The sequence below is a fragment of the Sparus aurata genome, chromosome 20 (assembly GCF_900880675.1).
Source record: "Sparus aurata chromosome 20, fSpaAur1.1, whole genome shotgun sequence".
Taxonomy (NCBI): domain Eukaryota; kingdom Metazoa; phylum Chordata; class Actinopteri; order Spariformes; family Sparidae; genus Sparus; species Sparus aurata.
In genome coordinates this window covers 25,663,810-25,678,518 of record NC_044206.1, presented here as the reverse complement: position 1 = coordinate 25,678,518, position 14,709 = coordinate 25,663,810, and the positions used below count along the sequence as shown (strand labels likewise).

Here is a 14,709-nt window from a genome sequence, read left to right as displayed (position 1 = left end):
ACACAAATCGATTCCAGAGGACGACACGTTAATCACAACTGGATCTCTGTCACTTCAAAGTAAAGAATGTAAAGAGGGATTCTGATATCTCTCAGAGATCCAAATGGAATTCAAATGTTGTCCGATGAATAAATTAGTGGTTTGAAGTCAGAACAGAAAAGCAAAGCAAACCGTGGCTCTGAAGTTTGGACATGAGAGAGAATACAAAGCTTTGTTCTCTCGTTTTGGACGTCTGGTTCAAATCAGCTGCTGCAGAGGCTAAAGCGCTGGCGTGGAGGGGGGAGGAGGGGGGATTTATGCAATTCAATTAATGTGTTTTGAAAAGGGCAGGAGGGCATTATAAAGGTAGCCATTGCAAGGACGGGCAGTAGAGACCCACTTAAGCGTATTTGCAGGATACCAAGCGGAAGGCAGAACATCGTGCACACTGAGCGCCGGCTGCTGATTCTAAAAACACCAGCGTCCTCACTGACACGTCTATACAACTCCTGAAAAATGCTTACTGCGGGAGCAAATCCATTTTTTATTGACTGTTGGAAGGAAACAGATGAGCCTGCTGCACCTCTTGGTTGCCATGGAAACCATCTGAGTGACAGGCCAGGAGCTGCTTACTGTATGCTGCATTATACAAAAAATAGGCTTTTGCTTTGCAGAGAGCTCCGATTATTTTATTCAATTTTTGTTCGCCGTGATGTAAGAAACAATGAGGCGAACCTGCCTCCGCTCATCATCTCCCATAATCCTCTTCTTTCCCAGCACTAATTGGATAACAGCAGCTACACCCTCCTGCTCCAATTAGAGGACGCCTCTGCTCCCACACACTCCCGCTTCACCTTTCACCTTCACCTCTGCTCTTCACCTTTACACCTACTGCACCTTTAAACTGCTCAGCTGACCCCGAGCAGCTGATGTGAGAGCTGCATGAACTTTAAAAATAGAGCATATTTTGCTTTCTTTCTCCCTTTAACCCCAAATATCAAATCATACACACACACACACACACACACACACACACGCACGCACACACACACACACACAGACACACACACACACACACACAAGGACACTGAAAATGCAGAGGAGGAAGATTACATCATATGTAGCCATCTATACAGGTCGTCCTATAGAATTTGGTGAAAATTTAGATAATGTGTAGGCGTTTATCTGCAACCAATAGTGTCTCTGCACGGACTAAAAAACAAGTATAATCAAATAAGAGCACATTAGGAGCGTTGATGGAAGTGTTAGCTGAGGAATGTCGGCTCACCTGAGCTGAAATGGGAGCTGAGGGCGAAACCGGGGCTGAAAACGACTGAAGACATCGTCACCAGGAGAACCAGCATCTTCATCACCGGCGGTGCAGAAACCAAAGGAAATAAAAAAATAAAATAAAAAGCTGCAGCGACAGAACTAGGCAGCACTATTTCTTGAACACAGCCTCATGTCTCCGGTCCGAAGCGGCCGCTGTTGATGCCTCAACGCGCGCCTCCATCTCTCGTCGCACCGGTGAGATTATTCAGTTCACCTGCTGAACTTTAAAATCACTTTCGCTGCAGAGGAAGAGGAGGATGAGGATGAGGAGGAGGAGGAGGAGGGCGACAAAGTCCTGTTTAATAGCAGTCAAGTTGATCCAGAATGACCCCCCCTCTCTCTCTCTCTCTCTCTGTGTGTGTGTGTGTGGCTGCGGTGAAGCCTCACGCGACACCTGGATGCAGTCACATCATCTGAACAGCTCGGATCGGATCGGACCGAACCGGATCAGGCACCCAGTGACACCCTCCACAGACACGGATCAGATGTTGAGCTCGGTGTCAGAGCTGCCGGGAGCTGTCCGAGGTGCTGACAGCCACAGCGCCATCTTGCTCGGTAATGCTAACAAATAGAATTTATGGAGCGGTGTTTTTGCAGGGGGAGGGGGCTGCAAGAGGCTGTGGATAGGCTGCAACTGAGCCGCTGCTTGAGCATGTTCAGTATACAGTAGAGAGTCAGATGGTGTGAGAAGGTGTGGAGGAAGGATCTGAAGTAAGCACATTTTCTGCTCCTTATTTCAAGCTTGTGGGCTGAAAACTGGCGCAGCTTCACCTGTAAATCAAACATGTCTGTCATGAGTTTACAGTATGTGTGTTTCATGCTCCTGAAGGCACCGCCTGCAGCTGACTCTTCCTCTGCCCGGACTCCCTCAGCTAGATAAGAAGAGGTATATAAAGCAGAGTCAGTGATGTAACACCGGGGAAAGGCACACAGCGGGTCTTGGCTCTCTGGACTATCCCCTCTCTAATCCTACAGTTCATACATGTGAGCCGAGCCCCCTCCCCCACCCAGCAGCATCCATCCTCTCCCAATCCCAACTTCCCTTCCTCCCTCGTCCTCTCTCTTCCCATCAGATTGGAATCCGTGGCAGCAGAGGGAGTCAACTTTTGCTTTGTGCATCTTTCACACTTACTATGCTTGTAATTCTTCACCCACGCGGAGCCGCAGAAATGTCACCGACTGAGCTGCCAAAAAGGAGAAAGAGAAAAAGAAAAGGGAGAACGAGATCTGTCTAAGCACAAATCCTGTCTTTGTGAGATTCTCCTTCGATCTTATTGTGCAGCCTGATCTTTGTTGCACAGATGAATAGTTATGTAATGTATCATCTATAATTGATAGACATATATAGATTCTCTACATGTGAACAGGCCACTCCGGACTTAAAGTAGCTCACATATAGAGAGGAAAGAAACATGTACAGATTAACAAAATGTGAGTCAGATCAAATATTTTGGCCGACAAACAATGAAAGAAACTCAGGATTTTATTGTTGTACTGAAGGCAAAGACAGTTCTAAATACATCAGACTATTGGATAACTATGATCGCCAAATATATCTGAAAAAATACAATATTAAAAGGCAGTAGACATTTTCGGACTTCGTTACACAGAATCTGAAAAGGTTTCACCCTGAACACTTTAAAAAAAATACATGGAAGGTGATTGGACGAAACCATCTGTCCATCAGCATCCATCACGGAGCCAGCTGGGAAATCAAACTCTTACAGCAGCCAGTCAAAACACGAGTGAAAACATCTTTACCCCTGAGAGAAGCCTTCAGCCTTCATACTGTCCAGCTTTGATAGAACCGATGCTACAGCAGCTACGCTAACCTCTGGAGGAATCTCCAAGTTGCTCGACTAGCCGGTCGTCACACCTCAGTCAGAAGCACACAGCTTAAAGCCGGGAAGGATTTGTGAGACCACATGAGCTCACAAATCCAGCATTCATGGAAGTCAAAGAAAAGTGTACATACCTGGAAACTGCAGCTGATAAATGTACTCACTCTCTACCACTGCTCGTGAAAAGACATCTACATTTGGATCCTGTTTTGATTATCCATGAACAGTCAAAAGGGGTCCAGATACTGAACCCCTCTGAGACATTTTCTGCACATACATTTGACGTTATGTTTCTGTAAGACTGTTGTTTCCTGTTCCCACCTCTATCCCTCATCCACCAGAATTCATCAGAGCAGCTCCAAGTCCAGTCCAGGGAGATCCTCAGGACTCCTGGTCCGGGTCTAATCCATCCAGCTCTTCACCTGAGAGCTCAGCTCTGTAAAAACAATAAAAACATCTTCAGTGCTGAGACAGTTCCTCATTATCTATCACTCACCAGCAACTTTGACCTGGGAGGACGTTTGATGGGTTTGCCACAACTTAACGTTCTTTAATTAATCATTTGATTAACGCTGATAATAATTCAAAATGTTTCGTCTCTGGTCGGATCCACTTACTCACAGACGATATAGTTAAAGAACATCCAGTGTCCATTAAGGCCTCTGATATTGTCCCCTGAGCAGCTTTAATGCTCTTTGATATAGACTTTGAAAACTCAACTGTAGGGACGAGCTCGTTTCTACATCATATTCAGATGTTTCCCTTCATCTCTCACCTGTTTCTCATCTTTAACCGACACGGATGAATTTCAACCTGCTGACTGAAACATATCTGCATCAGACGGGCCAGAGGAACTTTACCATCTGTAACCTGATCGCCCTGTTTGTACTTTACTAAATGTGATTTTCCTCTCTCTCATCTACCTGTGGAGACAGTTCAGAGGAGGAATTAGACGAGAGGATGATAGATGTCCTGTCATCTCTGCCTTTGATTCCATTTCAGTCCCATTTACGTTCTGCTGGAGTCACAGTTTGATGAATAAAGAGCTCAGCAAGGGGAAAGATGGAGGACGGACACAGTTTATGTTTTACATACATACAAGTTCCTATTTTTAGACATTTGATTTCTCTGACAGGAATACATTCTGCTAAATCTTTCCACTCCTCCTCCACCTCCTCCTCCTCCTCTTGTTTCACTGTCTCGTCACGTCATTTTCTCCTCTCTGATACATTGTGTTGCATCTCTGCTGTTTCCCTGGAAACAGAAAGGAGAGGATAAGATGGATTTCTGGGGTGAAACACCAGCTAGCGGATTGTGCTTACAGTCATTTCACATCTTAAATCAACTGTGAGGATCTTTAGGTTTTTTCTCTGTAGTTGATCACTTTTAGCAGCTAATTCGAAACATGCACAAAGCTAATTGCAGCTGCTCCCACGCAGACGAGCATTTGGACTCACCACTCTGAGTGTTTTCTGCATATCAGTATCACATTTTGTGTTGTGGAAAGCAGAAATGGAGGAAACACTGGTGGAATTTAAATAGGCGTCCACCTAGACGCTTCGTCCAATCTCCATCCCTACCCCACAATTCATAGCCGTCTCCGGGGAGAGATGAGAGGGGATGGATCGGGCCCGGCAGCAGGCTTCAGGCCCAGTTTTAACAGCTCTCTGCGGAGCCTCGGTCATTCTGCACCCGGGCAGCTGCACCCGCTGAGTTACTCCGCTCTGGTTTCACTGCAGGGAGCCAGCCTCTGTTTCAGCCGGCAGCTCAGCCTGGATCCACTTCACAAGGCCTGTAACTCGGACGCTTTAATGTCAGATAAGAAAGTGGATTTTTATCGTGTTGACTCGGAGCATTGTACAATCGCTTGGCTTTGAAAGACTCTGTCAGAACAGTCAGTGATGGAATGGAACCAAGTGCAGTACATTTACTCTAATACTGTACTTCCTCTCAATATGGAGGCAAATAGTGTGCTTTAACTTTAGTAACTAGCTCATCTGCAGGCTGCATGTATTTTTGTATTTGAGGGTGTTCTAAATGTCTGAAGAGGTGGAGGTAAACCCGCCTTCCACAGACAAGAGCAACACTTTTTTCTTTAATTCATCTCTTGGGGTTTCCTGGAGGGGAACCAGTGTGCTATAAGATGAGAAGGGGAAAATCAACTCAATCAATCAAGAGTGCTTTATTTATCTGGCTCAATTTTCACCCCAACAAAACATAAAACAGCTCTAACTGTTATAAAGTAATCTATAGGAGACAGAGTTGCCACGTCAGCACAAGATTCTTAATCTAATTCTCAATCTTTCATAATGTTGTTTTAATGCCTTGTATGTTTTCTTCTTCTGAGCTGATAAATTGACTTAAATATAGCAATGTAAATATTACAGTGACATGTGATATGCAGAGCCTGGAAACTGAAGAACCTGATACACTCAAACAATAAGATGAAGTGCTTTGACTGCAGAGGAGAAAAGACCTTCTTGCACATGTAGAGAAAACAATTCCCTCCCGTCTGCATGAGCTAATAACTCATGACAGACAGGGAGGCTAATCACCAAGTCTAAATGTTTGTTTGTGTGTTCATGTGTACGGCTGTTGTTACCTCTGAATCCTGCAGACAGAGACAGCGTCCACGGGGAGACAAAGTGATTATGTCAGAGACGTACAGTCACAAACTCTGCAGGGACCCAGAGGAGCTGTGGATTGTTCTCCCACTGCAGGGAGACAGATAACGTCCCACTCCTCTAAAACGAGTCCGACACGGTGACTCTAACAACGGCCTCATTAAGTCGCTTCTGGAAACAGCAGATTGTTAATTTGTTGAATTATATTTGAGAAACTCATTTTGCCTGTTTACAAGCAAAGATCCCTGCTGGCTGCCCCACAGCCTGTTTCTCCCTCCAACAAAGACTGTTTCTGTGGAAATGAGTGGAACCAAATGAAGGATCAGAACTGGTGACTTGTTTCTGCCCATTTAATACAAACAACACAAACTGACACATTTTACGCACCATGGTGTTAACATATGTTGTGTGTGTTTTTGTTTGCATTGTTTCTCACCTTCCAGGCAGCTAGCAGCGTCCATGCATCCCTGTACAGTCTGCATATCAAACAGCAGAGGATCCCTGCGATGTGTGATGATGTGAAATGAAAACTCCTGCATAACCGCCACTTCTTGGAAGTTTGAAAAAGTGGATCTGATTGGTTTGAAGTGGTCCCGCCCCTCTGACACTCCTGTCAAATCAAACAGCCTCTCTCTGAGACTGACACTGTGTTGACACTTTAAATGCTTCCCTGCATTTTGTCCCAACATCCTTTTTCAGTCATAAATAAGAAATGAAGATGTGATTGTGTTGCATCTTCATTAAAAACAAAGAAACAGACATTTCAATGCACTTGAAGCTGCATAAACACATTAAAAGAGACTTATGGCTAAGCTAAAGCAAGTTTCAAGAATCATTTTAATATAATATCGTATAAACAGAGCCAATAACTGTACACAAGTTAGTATGAGCATCACTATGTGTAGGATTTTAAGATTTAGACTGACACTTAGTGAGCCAAGAACTCAGACAGAACTGACTGATACCGCAGTGGTCCAGCAGTACTAAGGGCACTTTAAAAAGGAAAAGGAGGTTAGATCTGTAGAGCCTCTTAACAGCTCATCCAATAAATGAAATCTCAGTCATCATCTCCTCCCTCCACGCTGATGGAAAGTTTGAAGAGTTGTAGCGAAACATTGTTTTACTGTGAAGCTCCAGAAATGTTTTCTGACTATGAACGCTCACCAGACACCTTGGGGGTGAGTAGATGATGACTGAAATGTCATTTTTGGGTGAATTGCTCCTTTAAGATATATATATTTTTTATCTTAAAATTCAAGTTTTCTCCATCAATTTAAACCCCCAGAAAATGACAGTAAATGGAAAAGATTTGTGCTCTGCTTCATGGAGAAACACTTCTCCCTGCTGAGTATATAGAAAAATATATATCTCTCCAAAAATCCATTCATAAACTAAAATAGGCCAGATCATGACTGCAGCACACTGTTTGAGGGCCCCCTGGTGGTGGGATATTTTCATGCAGCTCTGCATGTTGTCACGTCACCTGTCAGCATGACTCCGATGTGCTAATCCACCGCGCTAATGTATGTCTCTTGAATGTGGCGTCTCAGCTGAATGGGTCTTTATAGAGTCAATTTCAATTAGACTCCAAGGCTTGTTGGATGAGTCCTTCATCACACAAGTCAGGGATCTTAATTGGATTAATTACACATCTCTTCATGCCAAAGATAAAATAATTTAAAAAAAAATGCAATGAGGCTGAAAGGGAAGGCAAGATTTTTTTTTTTTTTTTTTAACTCTCTCTCCTTCAGTCAAGTGAAGCAGTCACATTGTATTACCGGTCAGCACTCCAAAAGAGAATATCGAGCCTTCAGATCAATAGCATCAGAGCCATTTTACTTGAAGGTTTCAGCAAAGTGTGTGCCGACAAAAACATCACTCGATAGAGGTGTCCTGACACCAGCACAGTCAACTCGATGTTAATAGTCGGGGTCACACACAAGCAAACACACAGCGAGAGCTTCTCAGAGACTTCAGGGCTGTGATGATAGCTGCTGTTTGCAGATCTCAGTAATGGTTCAGGATGCCAACTCTCTTCAAAATATGCAGGTAAGATCACAAACAAATTAGCCTCAAGTGGAAGAGGGTTATAAAACCATCATAAAATGAATCTACACTGAAGCTGTTCATAGTCAAACAGACGTTAACAACTTAGAAGCAACATTGTATCTGAGATCCAACATACTCTTCTCTAATCTAGAAAAATGGAAGACATGTTTATTGATTATAAACTGTTGTATTCACTGTATATTCACAGTTTTTGAATTAGAGTCTCTGCTAGACGTTGTGACTGCAGACTGTAGCAGCCTGTCGGACCGCTGCAGTCGAGATGTGTTCAGCCTTGCTGAGTAAGAATTCTAATTTCAGATACTCTGGATCAATACAGAGCAGGAATCAAACTGAGGCTTCAACAGGCCTCTAGACAGTTGTTCCCCTATAAATAATGTACCTAAGGACATCTAAGACATTTGCACACAAGAAATTGGATAAATACATTCTCAGATATAAAACCCAGTTTGATCAGTTGCACTGTGCTGCTCTGGTGATCACTGATCTATACACAATCGCCCAGAAGTGATTCACTGCTCATGTGTTATTTAACGCACATGTAGCACACACAACTGAGTTATATAACTGTGTAGTGCAAGACTTCCCCTGCAGAGTCTGCTCCAGCCTGGAGCACTTCATGTCAGTGTGTGGCAAATGGGGAACAAACCTGATTACCTGCCTGTCATGATGCTGGCAGGGATCCAGACCCGAAGTACTGAAAAGATTTAACACCGTGACGATGATTTCTGCACAAAGCGGAATAGCTGCGGTTCTCAACCACTTCCTCACCTTTGAAGGGTCGTTGCAGATGTGAAGGGTCAGATATAATACTTGTCTCTGACGTCAGACTTTAGGAACAGTCCACTACAAAGTGCTCTGCCTCTCGAACTGCATAGATTATATTTCTGAGAAGCCTGAAGTGCTCTGAAAAAAACAATATATACAAAAAGACTCTGCAATCATCCGAGAAGGAAACAGGAGTGAACGACAGCCTCATGCTCAACAGTTTAAATGAGAAAGAAAAGAACAGTAAAATGATGCAGTCCTTATTTTCCTCTTGAAAACTGAAGACATTAAGACAAAATGTTCCCAAAAATGTACTGTCATGATGTTTCTCTATATTTGCTAAGCAATTGATTACACAAAATATAGCTACAGTTGATCAGAATGTCATGAGTTTTGTAGGTATTTTGTTTTGCAACGCAGAAGGGTGCAGATCCCTTCAGCCCTTCTGCCAGAAAACAAAACAATTATCATGTCTTATATACTCATGCAGTGGCCTTCCAAAACATGCTGCTCAGCACAGATTATCCAGTCATATGGGAGGTTTACAGATCCAGTCTTAAACCTTTGGAGCTGCTTCGATAATATCAAACATCTTTCATATTAAAACTGTCAAATCTGGACGATTACATCACTTTTCCAAACTGGACCACGCCAACTAATGAGAGAGGCGTTCCAGATCAGCTGTTGTGCTGCCAGGCAATAAAGATCTGGTCCCTTGAGTCAAATGTTAGCTAGCAAACCGCTGTTGACAGAAACTTTAAATCTCAGCTCCAGTTCTCACTGAAGAATAGAAAACCTGTGTTGGCAGTGTCTCCCTGCTCATCCAGACTTGTTTAACCTTCTCTCACTGCAACACGTTACTACAGCACGTCGTTGCACCACATTAAACTACATTTTGTTTATGTCTGCATCTCCCTGAAATTACGCGAGACAGATCATGTGAGGTGGTACAATACGTTCATCTGTAGTGTGTAAGTTGCATGTTAAAGATTAAAGAGAATGTTTAGTTTCCTGTGTATGTGACACAACCAGATTTCAAAATGGGCTTGTGTCCAGACAGACAGACATTCATTCCTTTATAATTGGATGTAGACAGATAGATATAGATATAAATATAAATTGGATGGGTGGGCAAAGAAAGCCTGAGGCTCTGATTGGGCTATTTGGTGTAAATCTGTCTCTGACCTGGTGCCAGACTCTCAGACACTCTGGGGCCCTGGCAGAAGTGCAGTGTGTCTGACTCAGGCTGGGATTTTAGTCTCCTACGAAGCTTTGAGACATTTATTTCACATCTAACCTTGAGAGAAGAAGCCAAGGATCTTTTATTGAAATGATGATTGCTGGCTTGAGGAGGGATAAATGAAAACACTGCACAGTACGTGTCCACTCACCTCAAATGTATTAGAGGGAAAAAAACAGTTACTGGTGGCTGTTCTACACCGGTCACCAGTTACTCAAGAAATTTTGCAAAAACTAATGGATTCAGGAATCACTTTTATGATTCGCAGTTTCCACTGCAGAAACAACGCTCAAAACCTTTCATGCTCTGTGCCACGGCTGGCCTGCGGTTGAACCCCTTTAACGGGTGGCTGTCCTCCAGTTCAACCCCATCAACGGGCCAAATGTGGGGTCTTGCTCCAGTACATCTGGAGAGATTGTCTGCAGCAGAAGGAGCCAAGGCTTTCATGGAGAATGGCTCCACCGGGGCAAGCAAGACAGGTGCAAGGCCACTGGTGGCTTCATCCTTCCTGTATATAAGAGACAGAGAGAGGGGGGAGGGTCAGCTGTACCAGGAAACCTTGAATCTGGTGAGTAGCACTGGACACGATATGTTGAAGGGGAAATTGGTAGATTGGATGAACCTGGTGACTGGTCTGTAATGATTTCCAATATTTTCAGAGTTGCTTTGCATGATGTAGTAGACTCATTTGCTCTTCGGCTGTCACAGAGCTCATTTACAAAAGTTGCAAACGAGCTGTGGCTCAATTACTGTCTTTTTTCGCTTTAGAACTTGTAGATTCAGAGCAGAACGGTCTTGTCTGATTCATGGTGCGTCTTTATAACCTCCAGCCAGTGAGGAAAAGCTCACATTCATCTTGATAAGAGAGTTCTTGAAGTGCAAATGTTCGTGTGAAACTGAGGGCAGGGGAAGAGAGGAGAGGAGTGATGAAACAACCAGTGGAGACGCAGTAATACTCTGTTTGCTTTCCCCATCTGCAGCATGCTGCATACATGCTAATGCTAATCTGGCATCCATCAGAAACAATCTCATGTGATACTCACAGACTGACATGACGTGTTGTCTGAGATCAGCGTTTACAGATATTAGTAAGACTGAGACACAAAATATCTGTGACCTACCGCAGGATGAGTAACCCAGCTATGAGTAATCACTTAACAAAGTGAGCGAGGTTATATTAATTTGGAGTGGGCAACGTTCAGTGCAAGCGATGATTAATAAGCCTCTAAATCTGCCAAGATTTTAAAGAAAGAAGAGCTTGTTGGCTTGTGACCAGGAGTCATTGTACGGTGATGAGCAGGTATTAAATTTTTAACTATACAAGCTTGAGTGCCATGTTCCCACCACCGCAGGACCAAAGACCTTTCTTTGTATACCTTGTATATCATTTAGAGAAGAAAACATTATGTATATTTTTTTGATAAAGGTTTTTATAATAATGTATCTCATATATTTTTGTTTGTGACTGAACAGACATCAGTCCACTCTAGTAGCTTTTGTGCACCGAGAGGTTTTCTGCCTATTTAGATTCCACTTAATTTTGTGTATGTTATTTAACATTTTTAATATTATTTAAATTGGAATAGTTTAATAGAACAGCTTTTTATAATAGTATTCAGATTTGATCTAAATATAGGCACATTAAATCCACATATAGGCCTAATAGGTATATTCTAGTCAAAAAATAGCTTTAGTTAAAAAAATATTCTTTACAACTGTCCTAAAGGTTTTCCAGTTACTCTAGAGTCACTTTTCATACCATTGATGCCTCAAATGCGGTGGACATTAAAGCAAATCTTTCAAAATGTACGTTATTATATTAAAGAAGCTATAGGCGTGATTTTGTTTATACCTTGTACCTTGTATCTCCATGATTTAAATAGTTTACTATTAATTGGAAAAGAAAAAAGTCAATGTCAAGTCAATTCCACCCAAACAGCCCAAAGGGAAGGTTTTTCTGATCTGTTCAACATACCAGCCTCTGACTTTTGACCCCTTAAATCAGATAGGAAAAAGAAAAATAAGGAATATTGAATGGAAATAAAATAGCACTGAAAGGAGAGGAAGGATATCAGAATTGAACGACATAAACCAAGTATTTAACGAAAAGAAAGGAGCAAAAAAGAAAGAAAAGTTCAACATTCAGGAAAATTAATATTTTGCTTTCTAGCAGAGATGAAGGTCGCTGGAGCCAGGAGCAGTTGCTCGGCAACCACTGCTCTTATAACTGCTCCATAAAACATGTTGTTTACACAGAGTTCAGAGCTATGCTAAGCTAAAAGGCTGCTGGCTTTATATTTTAAGTAATTCTAAGTAACAAGTGACTGGCAGCTTGTAGATAAACAGCATTTCCCACTGACAATAAGACATGTAGGATTCAGTATAAGTAACATGGAGGCCAAAATCACACGTGAATAAATAGGTGAAGAGTTAACCCCATGACATACTTTGAATAACAGCCCCCTCGTTTGCATAATGAAGCAGAAAAGAAATGTATAAAAATAAATAAAATAAATGAATAAATAGGGAGACATACAAAGAGAAAATCAATTGCATATATATATGTATAAATGAGTAATAAATGAATAAATCATAATGGAAAAGTAAACAAATAAGGGAAATTGTAAAAAGCAAAATATATTAGACGTATTATTTACATTTATGCCATGGGTTTTCATTTTAGGTGCATTTAATGGAATATTAATTTAGTCATTATTTATGTATTTATCTGTCTATTTCAATGTATGCCAGTGTCGGTCTTTCAAACACTAATATAATCTGTCAATAACAGTTGAACTATCACGTTCATGTTATCCAGCTCAGGACGCACCTGGAGAACATGGAGGACGACTTTCGACCACAGATGAAGAAGATGGCTGTGGCCATGGGCGCCTCTCTCACAGAGCAGGATATCGACCACATGCCTCCGGGGATGACATCACAGGGTGACACTCTATATGTGTGTGTGTGTGTGTGTGTGTGTGTGTGTGTGTGTGTGTGTGTGTGAGAGAGAGAGAGTGTGTGAGAGAGAGAGAGAGAGAAAGAGAGAGAGAGAGAGAGAGAGAGAGAGAGAGAGAGAGAGAGAGAGTGGGCTTTTGAGATGGCAGTCATTAATCAACAGTGACAGGTATGATGAATGAGGATGTGCTTACGTGTGAGTCATGGTGATGAACTCACTTGTCTGACGTCATCTTCTGTGATTCTATGCAGGAATCTTCCACTACAGCCGGTTTCTGGAGTACATGAGGCAGTTCAAGACCTCCGAGCAGCGAGAGGAGGCCATCAAGAAGGCCTTCGTGATGCTCGACAAAGATGCCAGCGGCTACATAGAGTGGAATGAAATCAAGTATGAGCCCTACTCTCATTTAAAGGATAATGCTGATGTTTTATATAATACATATCATCCACATATTTATAGAAAATGTCAAAGACAGCAATTATCCTTGCTTGTCTCTGGGTGGCCTTGCCTGTGAAACTCGTTATTTTATAATTCTTGTTGTTATTATTACTTTATTAGGAGTCATTCTAGTAGAAGTGGGAATATAAAAAACATTTCCTACATAGTTTTGGTCATTCATTTGAGATCTCTAGCTCGTTTCTTTTTCCAAAGATACATTCTGTCAACTGTGCCAACTGCAACCCCATCAGCTCCCCTCTCCGATGAGGAGGTGGAGGCCATGATCCAGGCTGTTGACACTGACGGAGACGGACGCATCAGCTATAGAGGCAAGGTGTTTTACATTTCACACTCTCTTGTGCATTGGCCTGTAGTCACCACTAAGGGTCAGCAGTTAGTAGCTCTTTATATCTGAGGGTAAAATGGGTCCCCGACGTCAGACGTCACGCTTTAGTCAGAAAATAGAAAGTTATTAGAAGAATGTCAGTGATTTTAAAAGAGCTATGATAACAACTTAACAACACAGCATAACATAGAGGCTCTGTATTCATTATGTGAATATACTGCAGTTATTTTTAGTTCTTCAGACAGTGTATACTTGCAAGAAGCAAAAAACAAAATCTAACAAGCCAAATGCAGCTCCCGGCCTCACTGCACTGATCCATCTGCATCCGTCTCTTTATGTTTTCCTCCCTGCCTTACAGAGTTTTCTGACATGGTGAAGAAGGAGAAGGAACTCAAGAAGTAATGGTCATGTGGTCCATCTGTGTGGTCCATCCAGAGTGTGAAAGATAGGAGGAGAGGAAGATGGAGAGGCCCTGCATACCAGCTGTACCCTCCCTTTAGGAGTTCATAAAACATGGTTACTTTATTGGCTACACGCTTTGTGTTCAAAACTAAGAATAGTTTGGCGGCTAAAGGAGAATGGGCCATCTCGCTGTGTATTGTAAGACTGACTTAAGTAAATACTAATTAAAGAGAATTGTTCACTGTGTAGATAATCACATGGATCCTTGTTGGCATATTATGTGTATAAACCAATACACACTTGTTTTGCCTGTGCGTGGAAAGTTCAGTTAATGCCAGTTTCACACTACAATAATTTAGACCTGATATTGCTGTCCCAGAAGGGTTTTGGAGCTCACCGTCAGCATGTCAGCATAAATAAAATGTTCAAAGACCCGATCCAGGAGCTAAGGGACAACTTGCCAGCGTGGCGCCGACATCTGCTTGAAATCTAGCAGGATAAATATCTGGCTGAGTCGTAGCGAGGTACAAGGCACAGCCAATAACAGCAGACACTCTATTTTCTCCACCTTACAGTCTCATCTGCTGTCTCTGTCTTTGGAGCCGATGCAAATACCCTTTAGTTATTATCAGAATAGATACCCACAAGTGTTTCAGTAGCTATGTGTAACTGTTAATCATTGCAGGACCACAATATGAGCAGGCTGTCTTACA

At 42.4% G+C, this 14,709-nt stretch overlaps 2 protein-coding genes across 3 annotated transcripts in view; one reads left to right on the top strand and one right to left on the bottom strand.

The window, feature by feature from the left end:
• aatkb (apoptosis-associated tyrosine kinase b) overlaps positions 1–1,525 on the bottom strand; it is a 48,928-nt gene extending 47,403 nt beyond the window's left edge. The window contains exon 1 of the mRNA XM_030400829.1: positions 1,268–1,525. Within this exon, the coding sequence (XP_030256689.1) occupies positions 1,268–1,349 (82 nt within the window). The 5' untranslated portion in view covers positions 1,350–1,525. The remainder of the gene's footprint in view (positions 1–1,267) is intronic.
• Positions 1,365–14,635, top strand: LOC115571424 (parvalbumin-like EF-hand-containing protein). Of its 2 annotated transcripts, XM_030400841.1 has the most exons (5): positions 1,733–1,866; positions 12,670–12,796; positions 13,062–13,197; positions 13,462–13,577; positions 13,953–14,635. In XM_030400841.1, the coding sequence occupies exons 2-5, from the start codon at positions 12,691–12,693 to the stop codon at positions 13,994–13,996; spliced, it is 402 nt and encodes a 133-aa protein (XP_030256701.1). In that variant the 5' UTR covers positions 1,733–1,866; positions 12,670–12,690; the 3' UTR covers positions 13,997–14,635. The 2 variants fall into 2 exon arrangements, 1 of the variants encoding a protein (XP_030256701.1); XR_003981927.1 differs by lacking the exons at positions 12,670–12,796; positions 13,062–13,197; positions 13,462–13,577; positions 13,953–14,635 and adding exons at positions 1,365–1,506; positions 6,220–6,594 and having other exon boundaries at positions 1,693–1,866.
• Positions 14,636–14,709: the final 74 nt, after the last annotated feature.

Coding starts and splice junctions, on each gene's coding strand:
- LOC115571424 (XM_030400841.1), top strand. CDS start 12,691: ATGGAGGACGACTTTCGACCACAGATGAAGAAGATGGCTGTGGCCATG. Junction 12,797..13,061: donor TCCGGGGATGACATCACAGG/GTGACACTCTAT, acceptor GATTCTATGCAG/GAATCTTCCACTACAGCCGG. Junction 13,198..13,461: donor ATAGAGTGGAATGAAATCAA/GTATGAGCCCTA, acceptor CTTTTTCCAAAG/ATACATTCTGTCAACTGTGC.